General features: G+C 46.8%; 1 protein-coding gene across 5 annotated transcripts in view; it reads left to right on the top strand.

Moving 5' to 3' along the window:
- Window positions 1-20,389, top strand: part of fgf11a (fibroblast growth factor 11a) — a 102,665-nt gene that overhangs the window by 51,160 nt on the left and 31,116 nt on the right. For 3 of the 5 annotated variants that reach the window (XM_056300355.1, XM_056300351.1, XM_056300352.1), the window contains one exon: window positions 8,164-8,274. In XM_056300355.1, coding sequence (XP_056156330.1) covers window positions 8,164-8,274 — 111 coding nt within the window. The remainder of the gene's footprint in view (window positions 1-8,163; window positions 8,275-20,389) is intronic. The other 2 variants (XM_056300353.1, XM_056300354.1) reach the window with 1 other exon arrangement.

The following is a 20,389-nucleotide window of genomic DNA, read 5'->3' as shown; positions in this document are numbered from 1 at the left end:
AGTGAGACATGGCACCAGTAATATTCCTGAAGAAATGGAGGGTAGGTTCATTTCTGGCTCTTGAGGCCCTAATATTCTGCCTGATGGCAATAATTTTATAATTGAAGAATGTAGCGAATTGCTCACATTTTTCAGTGGACAGCATCTCTGATGGGATTGGAGATGGTTGATTAATAAGTTGATCAACAGTAGAGAAGAGCACTTTACTATTTTTGATATTTTCATTGATTCTTTTAGAGGAGAATGACTCACCGTCTGGTCTGTTTAATTTCTTTGTTGTAGTCAATCAGTCAATCCTTGTAGATTTCATGGTGAACCTGAAGTTTTGTCTTTTTCCATGGTTGTTCTGCCTGGAAACACTCTCTCTCTCTCTGCTGCCTAAAAACCACTCCATTTCTTCAAGGGGATTTTTGTTTTTCTATGTTTTCAGTTTTAACAGGTGCAATTTTGTCTGATATTTCATATTTTTGAGTTGGAGTTGTTCACAAGATCCTTGGTTGGTGATGCCATGGACAACGATAACTCATTTACAGTTTCCTTAAAGGTTTCAATTGTATTGTTATCAACGATACATGTTTTTTGATTCTTCGAGTACTCCTGTTGTACAGGAAAAGCAGGCCCATCAAAGTATATGCAACAGTGATCTGAAATAACATCCATGACACAGGGTACAGTAATATTAAGTCCTTTTGATATGACTTAAGTCCAGAGTATGCCCCTTTTTGTCGGTGGGTCTGGAAACATGCTGAGTGAGGTCAAATGCCTCGAGTAAGCTAATTAAGTTTCTAGCATCAGGATCTGTTTGATTGTCAATATGAACATTAAAATCACCTGAGATGATGAAACGATTGTAGTCAGTGGTGACCTTGGACAGTAGCTCAGAAAATTCACCAAAAAAGCCGTATTTAGATTTTGGTGGCCGATAGATATTAATTATTAAAATCATAGTATTACAATGTGTTGAAAAAGCAAGTTATGCAAAAGACGTGAATTCCCCGAGGGGGATTTCCTTGCAGCTATATGTATCGGAGAAGACAGCAGCTATTCCACCACCTCTCTTATCAGATCTGGTGGTATGGATGAACTTGAAGTTAGGAGGCGCAGTCTCAGTGAGCACAAATGTGGCATTTCTATCCAGCCAGGCCTCGTTCAGCAGGGTGAAATCTAGGTTATGGGTACTTATAAGATCTTTGACTAAAAATGACTTATTTGTTAGCGACCTGACGTTTAATAAAGCCATTTTTACTGTCCTAGGTGCATGACTTTGTGGGGGACTGATAATTGAAGTCCAAACCGGTAATAAATTGTTTCGATTCTTGCATGTTACAGGGAGATAACGGAGTCTGTGTCTGTGGTTTATTATTACAGGAATTTGTATTGCAGATTGACAGTCATTATTATGATGGATTGGACTCACCAAAGTGAAGGCACTTTTCTAGTGATTTAACATGCTCAGTAAAATGGTCAACCCTTGTGTATACATCTGAATATTATTGTGTTGTCGTGTTATTCAATGTTCAGTACACTGAGAGAGCCATGAAACCGGAGTCAAATACCATGTATGTGCAAGCCTATATGGCCAATAAACACCATTCTGATAAAAGAAATGTATTCCCCAAAATGGATGAATAATCATGATAAGTAATCATAATCACAATATTAAGTGAAATAATCATGATGATTATTTTTGCCATAATCGTGCACCCTTAACTTATAGTATCTACTGGTACTTAAACCATAGTTTGGCCCAGTCCAGACAAAAACTCTTCAGCTATTTGTGTCAGGGCCATGCTCCACCTATTGAACTAGTATACCATACACCGTTTCCTGTAGTGCCTCCAAACACTGATGGCAGATGGTTGAAACATTTTGTGCTCTAGTTTTGGGTGTGATGGTCACAGTCATTTACTTCCCTCTCTCTCCCTTTTCTTATTCCCCTCCCCTTTGTCTCTATCGTTCTTTCCCATCTCTCTCTCTCTTTCTCTTTCGCATGCTCCCTCATCCACCTCCAACTATTTTCCTTGTTCTCCTTGGCACCGAGTGAAATATCAGGATGCGCCTCCATAGACAAGTGGCAGTTAAGCAGCTGCTTCGCCCTGCCACTTTATTGACAGTTTGCATAAAGGTGTGACAAGCCCTCTTCTTTTATTTAGAGTGTGAATCTCGCCACTAATGAAATAACTGTGTCATCCACGGCCCACAAACCCCATCGCACCCTAGTCCCACATCATCCGCCCCTCCCTCCGCCACTGCTGTTAGATCATTCCCTCTATCGTCCCTTCTTTCTTTTATTCATCCTTCTCCCCCTTTTGCGTCTCTTCCTGCCTCCTTGCTTACTCACTCCTCCACTCCTGCCTCCCCCAACCCCAACTTTCAACAGTGTAAAAGTAATGACCGGCCATCCACCTGCTGATTGGCCGATGTGAGGCTTTTATTTGGTGGGATCCAATCAACATTACCTACTCCGAGTAAGGGGGGGGGGAGGGTTGTGCGGGAGTACATATGGAGGAAGGTGAGGATGAAAAAAGGGAGAGAGTGGTAGAGAGAGGTAGTGACAGTGGAAGAGAGAGAGTGTGACAAAAAAAGCGGGACAGAAAAAAGGGAAAGGTAGAGCAAGAGGAGGAACGGGGAATGCAGAGAGTGCTTTGTGATTGTTAGCGGGTGACAAATTGAGTTTACTGAACATAAATAAGAGCGTGTGGTTGAAAGTTGACAAGGGGAAAAGAAAATAAAGGAGAGAGAAAATACGCTGATGAGCCGAAACATTATGACCACTTGCCTAATGTGCTGTTGGTCCTCTGTGTGCCTCCAAAACAGTGCCGACCCACCAATGCATGGACTCTACAAGACCTCTGAAGGTGTCCTGTGGTATCTGACACCAAAACATTAGCAGTAGATTCTTTAAATTCTGTAAGTTACGAGGTGGAGCTGGCATGGATCGGACTTGTCGGTCCAGCACATCCCACATATGCTCAGTCAGATTGAGATCTGGAAAATTTGGAGGCCAGGGCAACACCTCGAACACTTCGCCATGTTCCTCAGGCCATTGCTGATCAGTGTGTGCCATGTGGCAGGGCGCATTGTCCTGTTGAAAGAGGTCACTGCTATCAGGGATCACCATTGCTATGAAGGGGTGTACCTGGTCTGCAACGATGTTTAGGTAGATGGTACGTATCAAATTGACGTCCACATGAATGGCTGGACCTAGTGTTTCCAAGCAGAACATTACCCAGAGCATCACACTCCCTTCACCAACTTGACGTCTTCCCACAGTGCATCCTGCTGCCACCATTTCCCCAGGTAAACGCACACACGTACACAGCCATCCATGTGATCTAAAAGAAAATGGGACTCATCGGTCCAGGTAACCTTCTTCCACTGCGCCAAGGTCCAATTCCAATGCTCGCGTGCGCATTGTAGGCACTTTTGACAGTGGACAGGGGTCGTCATGGGCACTCTGACCGGTCTGTGGCTACACAGCTGTATGCACAGCAGGGTGCGATGCACTGTGTGTATTGACACAATCCTCCTGTAATCATTGTTATAATTTTCTGTGACTTCTGCCACAGTGTGACATGTGCCTTCGTGCATCGATGAGTCTTGGGCACCCAACACCCTGTAACCGGTTTGTAGTTGTCCTTCCTCGGACCACTTTTGGTAGGTAGTTAACACTGCTGACTGGGAGCACCCCACAAACCTTGCCATTCAGAGCAAGAACTGTTCAGAACTAATCCCAGGATCTGGCCATAACAATTTGGCGCTTGTCAGTCTTTCAGGTCTTTACTCCTGCCCATTTCTCCTGCATCCAACACGTTGACTACGAGAACTGATTGTGCACTTACTATCTAATCTACCCAGACCTTGACATATGTCCTTGTTTAGAGATGATCAACATTATTCAGTTAACCTGTGAGTGGTCATAATGTTTTGGCTCATCAGTGTAAGTACAGATAAGAAAAAGATGAGGCAGGTCCTGTGTGTGTGTGTGTGTGTGTGGTGTGTGTTTGAAATGACACACAGATGGACATGGTCCTTGGCATGCTGGCTTCACCCCTCGGCTCTCTGGTCAGCCCCATTATGTTGGAAATGTCCATCACTGTCAGGCACAGTTAAGACACTTAATCATGTATGCGCACTGGCATACACTCACACACACGACCACATACACACAAACGAACAAGCGTTAGTTGGTAACAGGGTGAAAACAAAATTAGCTGGCGCCATTTGTCATCTGACTCAGGGCAAGAAGGCACTCGGACTTAAATGGTTTAAATTCTTAATAAGTTAAGAATTTAAACCCGTCATTAAGTTCACTCTATAATTGGCCTTGAATGTATATATGTGCTCAGAGGCAGATGTCCTTCACACACACACACACACACACACACACACACACACACACACACACACACACACACACACACACACACACACACTCAGTATTCTGCCAACTTCACCTAACAACCCCCCAAGCACCACCATCATAACCACCACTACCGTCTGTGGTATGAGTGGCCGTGTTTGCTCTCATCACTACTTGAGCAGCTCTCCTGAAGCTCTGAAGCTGTCTTTTAATACACGGAATGTTTTCTCTCCATTTACTCCATGGCATCTTTAACCTCGGATCAAATCATCCTCTCCATGAGGATCCTCTGTGATGTTACCCTTCCCCTCTTTTGCCTCGCTGGGTGAAGGCACCCGCCTCCATACTAAGCAAAGGAAGGAAGCGTGAGTTCATAAACATGGAGATGAGTCCATAAACATGTGCTTGGACTCCATTTTCAGGTTGATCTAACATCATTAATCAAAATGTGCTTGACAGAAGAAGGCCGTATTCCCTCCATGGGAAAATGTAGTTTTGTAGTAGAAAGACGTTTACACAGCACTGAGCAAAGGGAGTGGGTGGCATGGTGGCGCAGTGGTTAGTGTGGTCACCTCACAGCAAGAAGGTCCTGGGGTCGAGCCCCGGGATAGTCCAACCTCAGGGGTTGTTCTGGGTCGTCCTCTGTGTGGAGTTTGCATGTTGTCCCCGTGTCTACATGAGTTTCCTCCGGGTGCTCCGGTTTCCTCCCACAGTCCAAAGACATGTAGGTCAGGTGAATCTGCTGTATTAAATTGTCCCTAGGTGTGAATGTGTCGGCGCTGTGTGGACTGGTGATCTGTCCAGGGTGTCTCCCCGCCTTCCACCCAATGAATGCTGGGATAGGCTCTGGTGTCCCGCGACACTGTGGCTTGGAAAATGGATGGCTGGATGAGCGAGGGGAGGGCATTAAAACAGCTCCACAGACAGCACACTCACAAAGACTTGGTCATCTCAGTGAAAGCTAACATGACGTGAAAACTAAGGTACACAATGTGCAGTGTGGGGGTGCAAAACTGCACTAGCATATTATTATGATTCAGTATTTCTGAAGTGAATTTTCTTATGTAGATTGTGTACCTCGGTCTTACCTGCCATCCAAAAACCAACTGCGAACTGAGCATCCTTGTTATTCCCAAGCAAACATACGCTAATTAAGAACAAGGCCTTGGAAAAGAAGAGATGTTGCATCATAAGCTCTCTTTCTTTTTATGGCAGCATACAAAGCAAAACAGTCCTACTTAACGCCCAAGGTAAGGCTAGCTTTTCCAATGGATAACAATAGAAATCTTATGTAATCGATTTGATTGACTGTTTTTATCACATTGTACCCTCGAGGTGACCTTTAAGGGCGTTATAGTGACAATTTTTGTGTAAAACAATTCCCGTATTGCTCATAAAATGCATGCATTAAACACCGTGCGTTGTGTAAAGGACAAAAAGAGATGATACAGTGTATGTGTGTGTGCATGCACGTACATGTGTGTGTGTGTGCAAGCGAGAGAAAGTGTGTTGGCGGGGCAAAGGCCATGCATGTGCATCAATAATCTTGGATGTCCATGTGCGCTTGCAGTAATTCCTCAGGATGGCTGGAATCACGTAATCATTACCGAGCAGGGATTGACTTTAAAACGGAAAAATCTTGTCTGGGAAAAGAGTCGCCAAAGGTCAACGAGTCGGACCGTAATATGCTGCTCTGCACTGTTCTAGCAGTGTTAAGCAACACATGGCTTTATGTGTGGTCTAAAGCTTAATTTGGGATTAACACTCAGGATATTACAGATTACCACAGTCCATTTCTGACCTTTCATGTCTGCTTTTTACCCGCCAGTGACGGGCGGATGAGCTTTTATCTTTTAGTGGTTACAGTATCGGGATTCAATCTCACTCCACAAGCCACCGCCTGCAACCGAATGCAATTACACATGTTGCGTTACTTGTGAAAAGGGAATTACTTATGTGAGCAGTTCTTTGAAGGATGTAAAATCTTTGCTAAAGACGCTCCGAGTGTTTAACAATTTCCCGAGGCAGTAGTAGTATGCTGTTGGCTGGCTATTTATGGCAAAAAAAACGGGATGTTTCCATTCTTTTTACAAGCCCCTCTTTCGGTCTCTTGTCTTCCTGTTTCTATCAAAGGCCAACTGGGGCCAACTGCCAGCTGCCCCCGTACTTCTCTGTCCCCATGCATATTTGATAAATCTCATTAAAAGTTAACGGTGGAAGCACTCTGGTATTCCGACATTCCCTCTGATCCACTATTTAGTGGTGCCTCAGCAGAGCGAGGGCCTCTGTCAGTCATGTAGGGCCCGAGAAAACGGCGTCCTTGATTTCGCAGCGTTGGCCAACACTCACCCGGTGCAACCAAATGCGAGGAGGAAGTGAAAAGAAGGCTTCATATTGTAACAGAAGTCTCTAATTTGTTTCCCCGGACAAGTTCCCTGCCTCCCGGCGTGTTGAGTGGCCCTGCAGAATTTGGCATTTCAGCTGGAGAGTAGGGAGAGGCGCTTAGAGTGGGAGGTGGTTTATTAACATTTCAGCACGGGGAAGGTGTCCTTGTTTATGTTTCACTACATTTTTCTTGCTCACGAGCGAGCGGGGGAACGCTCTTTTCTGCAAGACAACTCGCTAGTCTGAAAAGCAATTCGTCTTTGATGAAGCGTTCCCCCGATTGTTCGGTGCAAACCCACACCCACACACACACACACTCTTCTGCTTCTCTCTCTCTCGTTCGCTTGCTCGCTCTCTTTTGCTCTCTCTGTCTCACTCTCTCTCTTGCTCTCTCTCGCTTTCTCTCACTTGCTCTCTTGCTCTCTCTTGCTCTCTCTTGCTCACTTGCTCTCTTGCTCTTTCACTTTCTCTCTCTCACTTGTTCTCTTGCTTTCTCTCTCTCGCTTTCTCTCTCGCTCGCTCGTTCTCTCTTGCTCTCTCACTTACACTCTCTCGCTTTCTCTCTCTCACTTGGTCTCTTGCTTTCTCTCTCTCACTTTCTCTCTCTCTCGCTCGCTCGTTCTCTCTTGCTCTCTCTCTGTTTCTCTCTCTCACTTGTTCTCATGCTTTCTCTCTCTCGCTCTCTCTCTCTCTCGCTCGCTCGTTCTCTCTTGCTCTCTCTCTGTTTCTCTCTCACTTGTTCTCATGCTTTCTCTCTCGCTCTCTCTCTCTCTCGCTCGCTCGTTCGTTCTCTCTTGCGCTCTCTCTCGCTTTCTCTCTCTCACTTGGTCTCTTGCTTTCTCTCTCGCTTTCTCTCTCTCTCGCTCGCTTGTTCTCTCTTGCTCTCTCTCTCACTTACTCTCTCGCTTTCTCTCTCTCACTTGGTCTCTTGCTTTCTCTCTCTTGCTTTCTCTCTCTCGCTCGCTCGTTCTCTCTTGCTCTCTCTGTTTCTCTCTCTCTCTCTCTCACACACACACACACACACACACACACACGCACACACACAATCTGCTCCCATCATTTGAACCTACTTAAGGAGGCTGCTCCTTAAGCAGATGCCAAGGTCCCATCAATCCTGTTGAAGGCCACAGTTGACGGATGTGCTCAAGTGCAACACATACACACAAACAGGCACTCACACACACGTGTGCATACAGTGTCAAGTCATGATTCTTGTTTTGTCAGCGTGTGTGTGTTTGTGTGTGTGTGTGTGTGTGTGTGGACTGTAGCTCTTGCGTATATTTACATGTGCAGAGACCCAACAGTAGGGGATGTCACGCACTTCCATTACACATTGCTTGTTTACATACAATGAATGCATGGGTGCAAATGACTGTGTCCCTGGGTGCTAACGCTGCGATTGTTATCCCATGCAGAGCCCCAGCTGAAGGGTATTGTCACACGGCTCTACTGCAGACACGGCTTCTACCTCCAGATGCTGCCGGATGGCACCATGGAAGGCACAAAGGACGAAAGCAGCTCCTTCTGTAAGTGAGGAATTTCTCCCAGAGTTGCACAGGCAGGTGCACAACTACAGATGCACAAACACACACAGACACACACAGATACACTCTGTTTCTCTTTGACTTGTACATTTTGTTTTTTTTACTCCTGCACAAAATGTTGTTAAATACTTTGGTCTGAGATGCAGGCAAAGTGTTCTGTTCAGGCTGTCCTGCATGCACGCACACAGACCAAATACACAAATGCACACAAAACCCACATATTAGATGCATACCGATGCCTACCATGTGTTGAATGCAGTTGGATGACCTGTCCAGGTAAATTACCAGCTGTATATTTTTTATGTTGTATGTATTTTAAGAGCTGCGTTGCACTTACCTGGCATTCCATGCTGTAATGTGCTGCACGTGTGGTGGTTACCTGCAGTGGCCATAATTTATTGCACCGGTGATGCATCCAGTTGGTGCACGTTTGAGTTGCACTGCCAGTGCCATAAAGAACACAGAGCAGAGTGTGTTATGCAGCACATCTTGAGGTTATTAGCTGTCATACTTCCTCCACAGAATTGCCATGAACAAGGCAGTGAACTGTTCAACAAATACTGCAGTAGCAAAGCTAGTTAAGGGTGGCTTTATGAGCCAATCACACAGAGAAAGAAGTCGGCATCAGCCGGCACTCGTGCTACAACATGGATGAGATACTGTACTTGCTAAATGAAATGTTATCAAAGTTTTAATGCCGAAGTAAAGCTTGCTTAGCGATGTAAACACACAACTGAAAAGGGAATTAAATGACTCAGTCAAGTGTTAGCCAGTGAATTATCAGTTAGTCTATTATTTGAATATAGAAGATGACAAAAACTTTGGGAAGTTATAAACTGCAAAGTGTTCACTCTTTTATCACATCTGAACTCATCACATCACACTCTGACCTTTACTGTCTGAAACAGACAATTGATCTTTCTCTCCCTCTCTCTCCCTCTCCCCCCTCTCTCTCACTTTCTCTTGCTCTCCCCCTCTCCCTCTCCCCCTCACTCTCTCTCTCCCTCTCTGCCCCCCTCTCTCGCACTCTTTCTCTCTCCCTCCCTCTCTCGCACGCATGCACACACACACACAGCCTTTCTTTTTCTGTTTGACTACCTTCTTCACAATCTCTCTGCCCTTTTAGATTGCAGTTATTTCCTATCTATGAAAGATTCATCAAGGTTGTTTTTTATTTTATTTTTGCGTATCTGTCAATTGATGTTACCTACTTATCCGCAACCTTATTTTTCTTTCTATTTCTCCATCTGTCCGCCTTTGCTGTCTGCTTACCCAATGCAAAATCCTTCCTTTTCTGTCTGTCTCTGTGTCTGTCTGAGTTGTGCTCCACCCTAACTCCTGCCTGTCCCTTCATTTGTCTGTCTGTCCAGTCCAGCATCTCTATGTCTGTGTGTCTGTCTGTCTGTGTGTCTCTCTGTCTGTCTGTGTGTCTGTCTGTGTCCATCTGTCTGTGTGTCCATCTGCCTGGCCATCTGCTGTGGTGGCCAGCAGCCAGTGACAGCTAATGGAAACAGTCAGTCTCTCTAACTTCACTCAGTCACCAGACTGGGATGTTGTGTAATGTGAACATAATACTTCCTACCATCTCCATCTCTGTGGGATGTTTAGAGACCTAAACTGCTGTATCAATGATTTAAGTAAAACCGCAGGCAAATAACCCTCAGGTACCTGAATGTGAGATATCAAGATTTTTACCCTCATTTTGTATGGCTGCTACACACACACACACACACACACACACAAACACACACACACACACACACACACACACACACACACACACACACACACACTGTACTTGTGGGGATCCCTCATTGACTACATTCTTTCCTAGCCCTTAACACTAACCTTAACCATCATAACTACATACCTAACCCTAACCCTTACCCCAACCTTAACCTAATCCTAATTCTAACCTTAACCCTAAACCTAAGTCCTTACCCTAAAGTAGACCCTTGTCCTCATGGGGATCCATAAAATTTCCCCAGAAGGTAGGTGGTTTCAGGTTTTTCTGTTCTAATGGGGACCAGGATAGAAAAACCTGGTGTGTGTATATATATATATATATACACACACACACACACACACACACACACACACACACACACACACACACACACACACACACACACACACACACACTACTCACCTTCAGATGGTCATTACAGGGTCACCTGGGCAATCGCCGGGGTCATTACGGACGGAACAAAATCATCATGCCCCGCAATCCCCCGGGGTCCCCGGACTCTCTCTGCATCAGATCAATACTTTATTATAGGATATCCCTGATGTGGCGACACAGCATTTCTGCTCTCAAAACACACGCCTGGAAAGAACACATGATGTTAGCATAATTTTGGATTTATTTTTCACGGGTCGGGTAAGATAAAGCACGTTCAAAAATAGGACCTAGAATTTAATTTTAAAGTCAAGGGGCCAGTGCCGGTTGGGAGTAATGTCCAGTCTCGTGCTATGCTCCTTGTTATTCATATGGGAATATCCCCACTTTAACCTTGAGGTGTTTGTGGTGAGGTTCTATCCTCTGATGTTTGACTGAGGGAGAATTTTCTCATGCTTTCCATTTGTCCATTGGAGAAAGACACTTTTTTACCATGCCACCAAGTCATTGCAGTTGTTTTTTATGCATTGTTGTTTATCTGAATTAGAGAGGTTCATCTCATCTCATCATCAGCCCCTTCTCCGGGGTCGGGTCACAGTGGCAGCAAGCTAAGTAGGGCACTCCAGATATCCCTCTCCCCAGCAATCTCCTCCAGCTCCTCCTGGGGGATCCCAAGGTGCTCCCTGGCCAGATTGGACATGTAGTCCCTCCAGCGAGTTCTGGGTTTACCCCAGGGTCTCCTCCCAGTTGGATGTGGCCAGAAAACCTCCAAAGAAAAGGCGCCCAGGAGGCATCCTAATCAAATTGCCTGAACCACCTAAACTGGCTCCTTTTGACACGAAGGAGCAGCGGCTCTACTCCAAGCTCCCTCTGGATGTCCGAGCTCCTCACCCTATCTGTAAGGCTGAGCCCAGACACCCTACGGAGGAAACTCATTTCAGCCGCTTGTATCCGTGATCTCGCCCTTTCGGTCACTACCCAAAGCTCATGACCATAGGTGAGGGTTGGAATGAAGGTTGACTGGTAAATTGAGAGCTTTGCCTTCCAGCTCAGCTCCCTCTTCACCACAACGGTTCGGTACAACGTCCGCATTACTGCTGATGCTGCGTCAATCCGTCTGTCAATCTCCCACTCCATCCTACTTTCACTCATGAACAAGGCCCCGAGATACTTGAACTCCTTCACTTGAGGCAGCAGCTCATCCCCAATCCGGAGGGAGCAATCCACCATTTTCCGGTAGAGAACCATGGCCTCAGACTTGGAGGTGCTGACTCTCATCCTGGCCATTTCACACTCGGCTGCGAACTGCCCCAGTGCGCGCTAGATTAGATTAGAGATTGGATTAGATTGGATTAGAAAAGTTGAGTCAGGTAAATGTTAACATAATTTATGCAAGATTTGATGTTAGAAAATGGGGTCAGTGGCTAAGGGGAGGTTCAGTTTGCATGGCAAAAGAAGTGGGGGGAGGTTAGAGTAGGTATGCCTTTGGGGTTATCAAGAAGACATTTCAAATCACAGACATTTGATTGAATTAGGACCACACCAGGACTAAAAAGCTCAGCAGTAGGTTTATAGTGGCCCAGAACTGCCCTATCTTTTGTAGACTTATACTTATATGCACAACACATTACAATGCATGGTGCCTTAGACACCCGGAGAAATATTCACTGCATGTACGCTAGAGTGCATCTGAACGTGAACAGAATTAGCTTCCAGATGGACGTGAACACAAGCGTTGCATGACAGCTTCTGGTACATTTGGGCATTAAACATCAATGGGTGAAGGGTACCCTCTGAAAAGTGTTTGTGTTGCTTTTGACAGTTTCATTTTTCATCAACTGTAATTCCATCAAACTGGGGCTGTGGTTTAATGTTACCCTGGCGCGCTCTCTCTCTCTCTCTCTCTCTCTCTCTCTCTCTCTCTCTCTCTCTCTCTCTCTCTCTCTCTCTCTCTCTCTCTCTCTCTCTCTCTCTCTCTCATATTCCTACTTGTTCTCTCTGCTCTTAGTAGAGAGAAAGCAATAGAAAGCAGAACAGAAAAAGGTAGACCAAATAGGAAAAGGGAAAAGAGAATGACAAGTAACTACTGTAAAACTTAAAAATTGCACACTCAGTTCACCCAGCCGTCTGAGAAATACAACTTACCCAGAACACACTTCTTTCGATATTTACAGGTCAGATGATATATGTGTTCTATCTTACCGTGCTTTCCTGAAGAACCTGACCCTAACCCTGTCAACACATTTCTCTCCTTTGACCCACTATCGGTGGCACAGTAGTTAGCGCAGTCGCCTCCCAGCAAGAAGGTCCTGGGTTCGAACCCTGGGTCTGTCCAACCTTGGGGGTCATCCCAGGTCGTCCTCTGGGTGGAGTTTACATGTTCTCCCTGTGTCTGCATGGGTTTCCTCCAAGTGCTCCGGTTTCCTCCTACAGTCCAAAGGCATGTAGGTCTGGTGAATCGACCGTACTAAATTGTCCCTAGGTGTGAATGTGTTGGCCCTGTGAATGTGTTGGCCCTGTGATGAACTGGCGGCCTGTACAGGGTGTCTCCCTGCCTGCTGCCAAGTGACTGCTGGGATAGGCTGCAGCATCCCGTGACCCGACTTCGGATAAGCAGCTTGGATAATGGATGGATGGATGGATGGATGACCCACTATCTAAAGGTGCATTGTCAATATTACACAGAAAAATTTCAGTGCTGACATGTCCACCTCTAGACAAGATTAAAACGGCTTGGGAACACGATTTGGGACATACACTATCTGAAGACCAGTGGGATTCCTTTCTCATATCAATACACAAATCCTCACTCTGTGCAAGACACTGCCTAGTGCAATTTAAGGTGGTTCATAGGGCCCACATGTCCATTCATCCATCCATCCATTATCCAAGCCGCTAATCTGAAGTCAGTGTGACTTGTTGTGAGGCGACAGTGTTAACCACTGGGCCACCATGCTGCCCTGGGCCCACATGTCTAAGGTTAAATTTTCTAGCATCTATCCTGATATCACCCCACCTGCGACAAATGTAAAAAAAGTGATGCTACCCTGATACACATGTACTGGCTGTGCCCTCACTTAGAAAAAGTCTGGAAAGATGTTTTTCATACTCGGTCCCACATCTGAAAGCGGAACCGAGACACAGACCCTGTGATTGCTTTGTTTGGCATTACTGATGATGTGGATTCTTGACATTTGCAGAGTGCCGCATGGTTACCTTTGCTTCACTCTTGGCCAGACGTGCAGTTTTGCTCAGGTGGGAGGATGCTGCCCCGCCCACACTGAGTCAGTGGCTACGAGATGTAATGTCCAGCCTCAGCCTGGAGATGTAGTGCTTCTCAGTCAGTGGTTCTGAGAAGAAAGTCTATAAAATTTGGGAACCCTTTTTAACATACTTCCGTAACACCCAAACGACATAACATGACATGCATTTCACCTCTGCCCTTGACATAAAAATAACTCCTGACTCCATGGAAACAGCTGCAGCTTTACTTTTAATTTATTTATTGCTAAATATTGTGCCTTAAAACTACTCTGGACAGTCAGAGAGGTGGGGGATGGGGGCGGGAGGGAAGGGCTGTTTTATTTTATTTTATCACTATTATCAGGGTGGCACAGTGGCGCAGTGGTTAGCGCGGTCGCCTCACAGCAAGAAGGTCCCGAGGTCGAGCCCCAGGGTAGTCCAACCTTGGGGGTTGTCCCGGGTCATCCCCTGTATGGAGTTTGCATGTTCTCCCCGTGCCTGCGTGGGTTTCCTCCGGGGGCTCCGGTTTCCTCCCACAACCCAAAGACATGTAGGTCAGGTGAATCGGCCGTACTAAATTGCCCCTAGGTGTGAATGTGTGTGTGTGTGTGTGTGTGTGTGTGTGTTTGTGGGCCCTGTGATGGCCTAGTTAGTGGCCTGTCCAGGGTGTCTCCCTGCCCGCTGCTCAATGACTGCTGGGATAGGCTCCAGCATCCCTCGACCCTGAGAGCAGGATAAGTGGTTTGGATAATGGATGGATGTTATTGCTTCCTTTTCTTGCTTTCTTACTTCTTTTTTTTTGGTGTATACTTTATAACAATGTGGAACACATCTGCCCAACCCTGATAATTGTTTTTGTTAATAAAATGATTTAGAAAAAAAAAAGCCCTCTTCATATAAGGCGGATTATTTAGTCATTCTGGACGCATGAGTGATTGACATGATTGTAATTGAGCATCAATCTGCAGCACAATCATCTACCTGACTGCGCAGAATGCTGAAAGGTTAGAAACAGCTGCGGTTGCATACAGCGTGCTGTGTGTGTGTGTGGGGGGGCAGACTGACAGGTTTATCTCTAGTCTATCGGGGGATCAGAGACTCTTACCATACGATATAAGCTGGATGGGGACTCAGTACTCAGTAGCCAGCTTTCCATTGCATCCCATTCTATTCCTCCGTGGTCATATCCTGAACCCCCCCCCCCCCCCCCCCGCCCAGGGAAATGACATCTGAGTGCACCAGTTTGCTTTCAGGTGCCAAAAGAAATCATGTATTGTATCAGGTGAGCTAGGCACCCTCCTGTCAAGCATCTCCGTCAGACACGCTGCAGAATACGTCTCTGAAGTCAGGCCGACACGTCTGTCTCCGTATCACTGTCTTTCCTTGATATCCCCTCTCTCCCTCTCTCCCTCTCTCTCCCCCTCTCTCTCTCTCTCTCTCTCTCTCTCTCTCTCTCTCTCTCTCTCTCTCTCTCACTCTTGCTCTCGCTCTCTCTCATACACACACCTATGCCCTTCTCCTTGCCTCGCCCTCCATCAGAAAAGTAATTCATCCTCTTGGGTCAGTAGGGCAACCTTCAACCTCTCTTCTTGTTTTTCTCCTAAGCTCTTTTCATCTGTCTTTCTACCAGACTCCATGCACCCACTAGCAACGAACTTCCCTCTGTCCCCAAATGCCTTGCCTGTGTGTGCCTGGTGTCTGTCGTTTGTCTGTGTTTTTTGTCTGTGTGTGTGTGTGGGGGGGGGGGGGGTTGACTGTGTGTGTGTGTGTGTGTGTGTGTGTGTGTGGGGGGGGGTTGACTGTGTGTGTGTGTGTGTGTGTGTGTGTGTGTGTGTGTGTGTGTGTGTGTGTGTGTGTGTGTGTGTGTGTGTGTGCGGTGCACGCTCAGTAATTATGCACCTCACTGCGGCGTATGCTAAGGAGACCAGAAAAGGGCCAAATCAGCAGCAAATAGGATAAATAATTAAAGGAGCAACAGTCCGATTCATATCTGAGGCCCTGACTGACTGATTGACTGGCTGGCTGACTGGCTGGCTGGCTGGCTGACTGGCTGGCTGACTGGCTGGCTGGCCGCTTAGCTGATTAAGTTTCTGCATTGTTAATGGTTCGTCAAAAAAACAAAAAAATTGCACCTGTGTCTACCCCTGGAGGCATGTGCATGCATTCAACACACACACACACACACACACACACACACACACACACACACACACACACACACACCTGCAAACACAGAAACTCTTTCCAAACTACAGTTGACCGTCTTAAGTATTCTAAAGGACGTTGCCTGAGATGCCAATGAACTCTTTTTTCATCCTCCCCATCCCTCCCTCCCCCTACCTCTCTATCCTTCCCTCTCCTCTCCTGTTCTATCCTATTCTCTTTTTTTCTCTCATTCTGACAATTAAGTCGAGAGGCCCTGAGTTTGGCTGCGGACCCCGGAGCCTTGGCCCCGAGCCAGGTGTATTACACAGCGCTGCCGCCTGATGCTGCCAGTTAATTGTTCATTTGACTAAAGCCGTCCTGTCGTGTTGCTCCTTGCCCCCAACCCCTTTGACCCGGACCCTTCCTCAAGCCTCTTTACCCCCACGGTGGCTGAGATGGGGTGGGGGTTGGAACCAGTGACCTGTCAGAGGTCAGTGGGGATGGGAAAGGAGAGAAAAAGGGGAAAGCGGGTGCATCCTTAAGTCATCACTGAAACCTGCTGGATGGCGTGGTACTGAGGAGGAAGGTTGGGTGTGCAGCCAGGGTCAGCAGGGAATAAGAGGAGTGGGGGCCGGTATCAGGACCGAGAGAGAGAGAGAGAAAGAGAAGGACATGGTGGGGAATGATAAGGTGGAGAAGCAGCTGGCATGCTGCTGATGGCCCCTCAATCACCATGTCTCCCCCCTCTGGTGGGAGGTCAGAGTAGCTGGCTGTCCTCTGCCTCCCCCTTCTCCTCTATCCTTCCTTCATCCTTGGCTCTTCGAAGCAGTTACATAATAGAGTTAGAAGCGAAATGAAGGGAGTAAGATGGAGAGGGAGTTGGATCTAATTATTAATTAACTAATTAATTTATTAATTAAAAATGTTTTGGGGGGTGCTTAAGTGCCAGCTCATTTCTGTGTGTGTGTGTGTGTGTGTGTGTGTGTGTGTGTGTGTGTGTGTGTGTGTGTGTGCGTGCGTGCGTGCGTGCGTGTGTGCGTGTGTGTTTGTGTACTCCTGGATCGCCACCTTGCCATGGTGGAGAAGCTTGCGTGTACCAACGATCCCAAGAGCTGTGCCGTCCGGAGCGTGGCTCCTGGTAGGGTCACCCAAGGCAGACGGGTCAACTGGGAGGTTCCAGACGAAGCGCGATCCAGCAAAGACCTCAACGGTGTTACTGGTGGGAGATGTCTCTAAGTCACAACGGCAGTGAAGGTGGATGAAGGCTGCAACGGAGGGTGGTCCCCAATCATCTCAGTTCTCCATGCCGTTGGACTCTTGCCACCGCCTGCCAAGGACCATGTGGGGTCTGCAGGTGCATCAGCCACTCCACGTAAAAAGCTGTCACACGCAGGCGTCCTCCCATTATGCAGCTCCAGGATCGGCCTGTATGCCTACCTGAGGACCCAGAGGGACCCAGAGGGAGGACGATCATACTTGACCCTGCAGGACCACCGATGATGATAATGGTGTGTGTTTGTGTGTGTTAGTTTGCGTAAGTGAGTGCTTCCAAGTATGCATGTCTATGAACATCTGTGGCCACCTTTACTCGCGGCTTTAACGTGCGTCACATATCGGGATAGTTTCTAGGTAGGATGTGTTTGTTGCATTTTTAACATTTTCATGGAAAGCCTGCATCTGCTGGGGGAGCTCTGCTCGCTGTGTTAAAGAAAAACTTGTCGAGTTGCGCTCTTATTGCACTTCTTCTCCGTTTTTGAAAATGGAGAAAGAAGAAGCCCTCTTAGACAGTGGGTGTATTGTCGGTAAGTGCGGAAGAAAATGTTTTATGCACCTGTTCTCGTCTCATTTCCCGGCACCACCACTGTCCAAAGGTTGATTTAGATGTTTGCATGGCTGGGTGTCTACAGCTGCCATGTTAACTGAAGACCTCTGTAGCAAGAAACGAAATAAACGGTAACCCCATGAACTCATGTCTGTTCATAAATGGTGGACAAATGGTGCTGATCAGACCCTTTTTTTCTCGCAGTGGGAAATATTATGACTCATCCGTCTCTGGTAGATATGCCAGCGATCTCACATTTCTGCTTTCATGAATGTAAAATGAGGGGAAGAATAGAAAATCCCTTTACACTTTACAGAAATGTGGCCACGGTGACTTCCTGACTACCTCCGGAGGAGGTTTGAGAAAACGGATCACAGTCCGTCCAGTTATACCTGTGTTTTTATGTGGCTAACGTAAATATGGCCATGCTGCCACCTGCTATGCATGTTAATGCCAGGGGTAAAGGGACGTCGTGAGCATGATGCCTGCATTTTCGATGACATGTCGACATGGCGTGTGAGAGAGTGTGGATGGGGCCAAATGTAAAACACTTGCAGTCATTGAATGGAAAACAGACAACTCGGTTAACAGCACTGCAAAATGGCGTCTGGGTAGCGTGGCAGTCTATTCCATTGCCTACCAACACGGGGATCTCCCGTTCGAATCCCCATGTCGTCTCCGGCTTGGTCGGGCGTTCCTACACACACAATTGGCCGTGTCTGCAGGTGGGAAGCTGGATGTGGGTACGTGTCCTGGTTGCTGCATTAGCACCTCCTCTGGTCGGTCGGGGCGCCTGTTTGGGGGGGGGGGGATAGCATGATCCTCGCACGTGTTACGTCCCCCTGGTGAAACTCCTCACTGTCAGGTGAAAAGAAGTGGCTGGCGACTCCACATGTATTGGAGGAGGCATGTGGTAGTCTTCAGCCCTCCCTGGATCGGCAGAGGGGGTGCAGCAGCGACCGGAACGGCTCGGAAGATTGGGGTAATTGGCCAGATATAATTAGGGCGAAAAGGGGGGGGGGAATCCACAAAAAAAAAGAAAGAAAAGCGGACACAAACAGAATTCACTGAGAGAAGGAGAGAAACTAGACCTGGCGGGGGACTGATGTTGGATTTGGTCTGTGTTGTAGGTTGGTATCTTGGGAAAAAAGTAGAGAGAGAGAAGGGGGATAAAGAGAGTGGGGAGACAGGGAGAAGCAAACTGTTTAACGGACAGAATGATAATAGGATGGAAGAGATACAGGAATGAGATGGAGACAAAGGAAAGGTGTGTGAAACCAAAGAAACAGAGGGAGAGGAAGAGAGAGGGAAGGGGGATTTGAGTGAGAGAGGTAAAAAGGCTGCTATTGACTTTCGGTGTGTATGTCGAAAAGCGATGAAGAGCATCAGCTCAATTCTCTGACTTTTATCCACTTCAGTTATCATCTCCCCTTCCCTGTGTTGATGGGAAATTTTACTTATCTTTCTCTGCTCTGTTCTGGGACAGGTCTGCCCTCCTCCATAGCTCTCTCTCTCTCTCTCTCTCTCTCTCTCTCTCTCTCTCTCTCTCTCTCTCTCTCTCTCTCTCTTTCTGTCTGTCTCTCTGTCTGTCTCTCTGTCATTCTCTATGTTCTGTCTCTGTCTATTGCTCTCTCTCTCTCCGTCTCTATCGCTTTCTCTCTCTCTCTCTCTCTCTCTCTAACTTGCCCCAGTGCTCGATGACGCCTCCTCCCAGAGGCCAGAAAGAAAAGACATCCCCAGACATGAAGAGCAGATGAGGGTAACATGGCACTGTGTGAGAGATCTGGCACCGAAGGAAGAAAAGAAAAAAAGGGGGGGAGTAAAAGAATGAAATTGTTGTCAGGTGAGAGAAAAAGGAGAGAGGGTGAAGAATACAAAAAAGGAAGAGCGATGTGGCGGAGGGGAAAGAAGGAGAAGAACGAGAGAGGCGGAGACAAGGGAGGGGCGCGATGAAGGGAAAAGCCAGATTGTTGTAAAAAGCAAGGCTAAGATGAATTAGACATGGATATAAAAGCACTGGTTTCACAGGAAAGAATGAATGACAGTAGGGGACAGGAGTGGAAAGGAGAGGAACGAGGGAGACTGATGGAGAGCAGAAAACAAAAGCACAGAGTGAGATAAAGCAGAGATTGGTCACTCTTGACAGGGTGGGGCAAATACGACTCGAACCAATTCACAGCAAGATGGAAAAGTAGGAAAGGGGGAAGAGTGATGGACTGAAAGGAAAACAAATAAAGTGAGAGGGGTATCAGTTCTGGAGGGGGGGGGAGTCTGGGGGAAGAGGCAGAATTTAATTAAAGAAGTGGTAAGGATGGCTGCCTTGTGATAGGCAGCGTTCATTGACTATAAAAACAGATTTCAGCGGTTCCACTCGTCATTCACCTGATTGAAGTGTGCAGTATTTCCCAAAGACAGTCCACCTTCTGTCTTCACTGCACATTGTAGGTGTAGACCTAATAATGTCTCCATAGTAATCTCAATAAATGTTGTGCCCAGATGAACTGGTTCAACTTTCTGTGATTTAGGTCTAGATCATTTGCATTTGGTGACTGGACAAAAATACCACAGCAAATCAACAGCATATCAGCTTGCTTTGCTCCTGTTTATGACAGGTTGCGGTTCGGCTCTTGGCTTCAGACAGACAGACAGACAGACAGACAGAGAGATGGACAAATAGAGAAATAGACCGATGGACAAATAGACAGACAGAGAGATAGATAGACAGACAGACAGACAATAGCTGACTCTCTTATCAAGAGCATCAAAAC

Source organism: Lampris incognitus, chromosome 20 (assembly GCF_029633865.1).
Source record: "Lampris incognitus isolate fLamInc1 chromosome 20, fLamInc1.hap2, whole genome shotgun sequence".
Lineage (NCBI taxonomy): Eukaryota > Metazoa > Chordata > Actinopteri > Lampriformes > Lampridae > Lampris > Lampris incognitus.
The sequence above is the reverse complement of the archived record's forward strand: the minus strand, read 5'-3'. Positions and strand labels throughout refer to the sequence as shown.